We start from the raw sequence: 4,192 nt of genomic DNA, 5'->3' as shown, positions 1-4,192 counted from the left end.
GACATCCCCTGAAAATAAGACCCAGGGCATATTTTGGCATTTCAAAAAATATAAGAGAGTGCCTTATTCTTAAGTTTTTTTCTGCTCGGTATTCTGGTACTCCTATATAAACTAATAATCCGATCCCCTTGTTTTGTGGAGTTAGTTTCTGTACACCTGCTGCCTAATTCAGTGTTTCCTGTGTCCAGCTCCTGCATTAACCCCTCGTTGTCCAGTCTGTTGGTTCCCAGCCATTTCCCTGTGCTGTTCCAGTGTTCCTCTGTCCGTGGATATCCCTGTGAGTCACCTGTATCTCCTGTTGGTTCCAGTGTCTCCTGTGTTCTCTGGGCCCGCAGTGGCCCCTCTGTCATTGCTATCTGTCTCCTTTATCCCTGGCGTGTGACCTGACCTCTCTTGCTTGCTGCCTGTGAAACTATCCTTCTGCTTAGTGCTTTGCCCACCTCGGTGTGCCCAAGGACCCCAACCTGGCAGTAACCAGCGGCCCAACATCCTCACCACTAGAGGCTCTGGAGAAGACCTGGTTACTGCTTAGACTCTGCGCCTTGGCCTTCTCAGGGCTCACACCACCTCTGAGTGAACAGTATAGCGCCTCCTAGTGGTCCTGTCTCTCCAACAACTTTCTTGAAGAACTCATATTTCTGTAAAAATAGAAAATGTATGAATAAAAAGAAGGCAAATGCAAGTTTCATGAAAATAATGCTACATTTAATATATAAAATTCAAAACATCGGTGTAAATAAAGATTGATAATAATATGCTGTGTTAACATTTGTTGTTGGTAAAATCGTCTATTCTGATTCCTCTATCACAAGAACTAGAGCCGATTTAATGAAACTGATGTCATTTCTGGATTCAGCACACCTGAAATACACTAAATATTTTGAAAGATTCTTGGCAAGTGAAATTTGTTTTTTTTTGTTGAGCTGTGTAATCAACCAATAATAAGAAAGCGAAACTCCACCCAAAGTAGGATTAAACCTATTTTATGACCTGCCCTCATATTGAGCAGTCCCAAGTTCGACAATCATCTACAGCAGACACTGGTAAAGCTTTGCGGTCATCCTTTAAAGAGGACCTGTCGTGTACTGAGATTTGCTTTGTGTTTTGTTTTACAATCATGGCGCCATCAACAGCTGTTGTGTGAGCTTTCTGGAGGCCATCTTCATCCTCCTTCAGGGTAGGGCTTAGAGATCTAGGGGTTTCTCTTCTACCACAAGGTATTCCAATGGGGCCACAACCTTGGTAAAGTGCTGTCATGGGAATCCCTATTTAATGTTGGTAAATCCTGTTTATTAATAATCACTATATGATTGGGATGTAGTGCGGTGTAGTAGATTTTTGTGTTGCATCACATTTTAGACAGGTCCTCTTTAAAGTTTGGCTGTATCTCTATAGCAGGGGAAAATTTCATTTCACAACTGGAACGCAAACACAATCCAGTCTGTCCATGTGGTTTCTTGTAATAATCTTCATCTCCGTCCATTCGGACCTAAAACGAACGCTTGGCTCCTGCGGAGCAAAACTACGGCAAGCCACAGATTCATTAGAAGTGAAAGACGTTCATCTGGGCAGGGCTATCCAATGCCACAATCTATTCATCGGGTTTATGAGGTAGTTAAAGTTTTGTGAGGACAGACGCATTTTGCCACCCACAAACATACTGTTCCCATGTGACCCAGGACAAAAGACCTCAGATACTTAGAGAATTAGGGGGCGAAACACGTCAGTATGTGCCCAGTCTGTGATCACCTTTGACTAATAAAGTTTTAAACTCCACAGATTCATAATTTGTTAATTTCCTTTTTTAACCCTTGGAGACTTTGCCACTTATCTGGGCAGGAGCCAACCTAGCAAGGTGTTGAGGCATGTCACATGGGCAGCGTTATGTTACTGAGAGAGTGACGGGCCAGCGGGGAACTTCCAGTATTCTGGGGCACAGCGAGTGCAAACAGCGCATCTGTCAGTTACCAGGGGCAGAATTGTAGGGGGCAAAGCAGGCCTCTATCTATGGGTAACTACTTGTCTTTTTGGCTGCATTCTGCTTATATTTCCTGTACCAAATCTGCTCCCCAATCTGGGCATGTATTGGTAACCCAAAGATGGCGTTCCTAAAAACCCGAACCTGTACTAATTACATAGCTCCTACAGAGGAAGTGGGGGAGGGGCTTCAGTATTGGTGGTGGTGGCAAGAGTTGGGGTGAGCTGTTAAGGGCACCTGTCACTTATATGGGAGAGCTGACAGATTCCCCATCTCATGCAGTATGTAGGGATTAAGTAAAGATCTGTTAGGTTGTCAGAGTGGGTGGCAACTACTTTGATGACCTCACCCCCCTCCAGCAGGCACAGCCCTAACCCGGTATACAACGGCCATACAAATTGTTACACTGGTGGGGTATCCCTTTCTGTGCACAAGCTCAGCTTTTGGGTTAAAACAGAAAACTGTCCTTCAGGTGGATTGATTGGTGCCTCTGCAGTGCGGAGTTGCAGGAAAATCCTTTGCTGCAGGTGGAGCAGACATAAGGTCGGTTGCCGCTGTGAATCCTCTGGTGCCGAACCAGGGCTGACTTAAAGGAGAAGCACTTGCCGCATTGGGTGCAGGAGTACGGCTGTTCCCCAGTGTGAACCCGAATGTGCCGGGCCAGCTCTGAGTGGCAGCTGAAGCCCTTGCCACAGTCCGGGCAGGAGAAGGAGATGTTGCCCTGGTGGACCACCCTGCGGTGCAGGGACAAGCCGGACTTCCGGTTGAACAGCTTCCCGCACTCTGAGCAGGCGTAGGAGTTGGCTGTCAAATGTCTTTGTTGGTGCCGCAGAAAGCCGACCCTGCTGTCATAAATCTCCCCGCACTCAGCACACGAGAAGAGCTCATCGATCTGGCACACAACGATGTCTGAATCCCCATCAAAGCCGGCTTCTGCCTCAGGAGCTAGGCCAGGCTTACTTTTCAGGTGGACCTCCTGGTGCAGCAGAAGGTTGGCCCTGGACAAGAAACTCTTCCCGCACCTGGGACAGTCAAAGTGCCTGGAGTGGGTTTTCTGATGAGTGACCAGGCCTGACTTGCTCAGAAAGTTCCTCCCACATTCCGTGCATGTGTAGGGGTTCTTGAAGTGGACCAGCTGGTGCGCAGCCAGCTCCACATTTCCATCAAAAGTGTCCCCGCAGAAGTGGCACCGAAAGCGCTCATTCTCGGCCAAGAGCGCACAGTCCAGGCCAAAAGGCACATCATAGGCTGTCTTTCCGTTAAAGTGGCTTTTCACATGACCATGGAGATCGGGCTCCGTGAAGAAACACTTACCACACACTGAGCAAATAAATGCTCGGGATTCTGTGTGGATCATCTCATGCTTAGAAAGTTCAGAGTCACTCATAAAACATTTCCCACACTGGCGGCACACGTAGGTACTCCTCCTCTCTTTCCTCGGGTACCCTAAAGATGAAGAGTGGCTGTAGGAACCAATGGGGGTCATTGAAGGCTTCAGACTGCTATTAGGTCTTTTCTGTACCATTGGTGTTTCCTGTAGGACCGGCTCGTTATGTCTCTTACTGAATTTATACTCCATGGGAGCCGCTTCTCTGGATATCAGGATTTTGGTAATGATGACATCATCATCCTCTAGGGGTTCCTCCTTAATGTTACTGGTTGGATCAGGGTGTGAATGGCTCCTGGCAGTACTGTCTGAGACACCATTAGACTTCAGGCTTTGCTCATAATCTGGGGGTTCCAACATGAGGGTATCAGCATCAGCTTGAGGTAAGTCTAAAGGGAAAGAACATGACCAATCAGAGGAGAAGGTGGCTGTAAATCCAGCCTACACCACAACCAAATCTCCTCTTACCCGGTGATGTGAGGGTCTGGTGGGCCTCCATCACGTCCTTGTAGAGGTCCTTGTGTCCTTCTAAATACTCCCACTCCTCCATGGAGAAATAGACAGTGACATCCTGACACCTTATAGGAACCTGACACACACAATGATACAGTCACCATCCAGACACATCCCATAATAATCTCCCAGAATTCCCTGCTCACCTCTCCCGTCAGCAGCTCCATGATCCTTCTGGTGACCTCTAGAATCTTCTTCTTGTTTCTCTCAGGTGACAGGGAGGGGAGTGGGGGGTCACCCGGCATCTTCATGGGTACATAATCCTGAGAAATTAAATCACAGAAAACGTCAAAAAAGGATATAAACACTATCCC

General features: G+C 47.4%; 3 protein-coding genes across 6 annotated transcripts in view; 1 reads left to right on the top strand and 2 right to left on the bottom strand.

Annotated features, from left to right (window-relative positions):
- Nucleotides 1–4,192, bottom strand: part of LOC140338992 (uncharacterized) — a 223,720-nt gene that overhangs the window by 144,877 nt on the left and 74,651 nt on the right. The gene's annotated exons all lie outside the window — the stretch shown is intronic.
- LOC140338947 (uncharacterized) overlaps nucleotides 1–4,192 on the top strand; it is a 90,659-nt gene that overhangs the window by 66,302 nt on the left and 20,165 nt on the right. The window lies entirely within an intron of this gene.
- The window catches only part of LOC140339007 (uncharacterized), a 4,818-nt gene continuing 1,309 nt past the window's right edge, over nucleotides 684–4,192 (bottom strand). Inside the window, exons 2-4 of the mRNA XM_072423477.1 lie at nucleotides 4,025–4,141; nucleotides 3,834–3,954; nucleotides 684–3,754 (exon numbers count right to left, since the gene is read on the bottom strand). Of these exons, the coding sequence (XP_072279578.1) occupies nucleotides 2,427–3,754; nucleotides 3,834–3,954; nucleotides 4,025–4,141 (1,566 nt within the window). The 3' untranslated portion in view covers nucleotides 684–2,426. The remainder of the gene's footprint in view (nucleotides 3,755–3,833; nucleotides 3,955–4,024; nucleotides 4,142–4,192) is intronic.

Source organism: Pyxicephalus adspersus, chromosome 10 (assembly GCF_032062135.1).
Source record: "Pyxicephalus adspersus chromosome 10, UCB_Pads_2.0, whole genome shotgun sequence".
Taxonomy (NCBI): Eukaryota; Metazoa; Chordata; class Amphibia; order Anura; family Pyxicephalidae; genus Pyxicephalus; species Pyxicephalus adspersus.
Note: the sequence above shows the minus strand (reverse complement) of the source record. Positions and strands in the feature narration are given on the sequence as shown.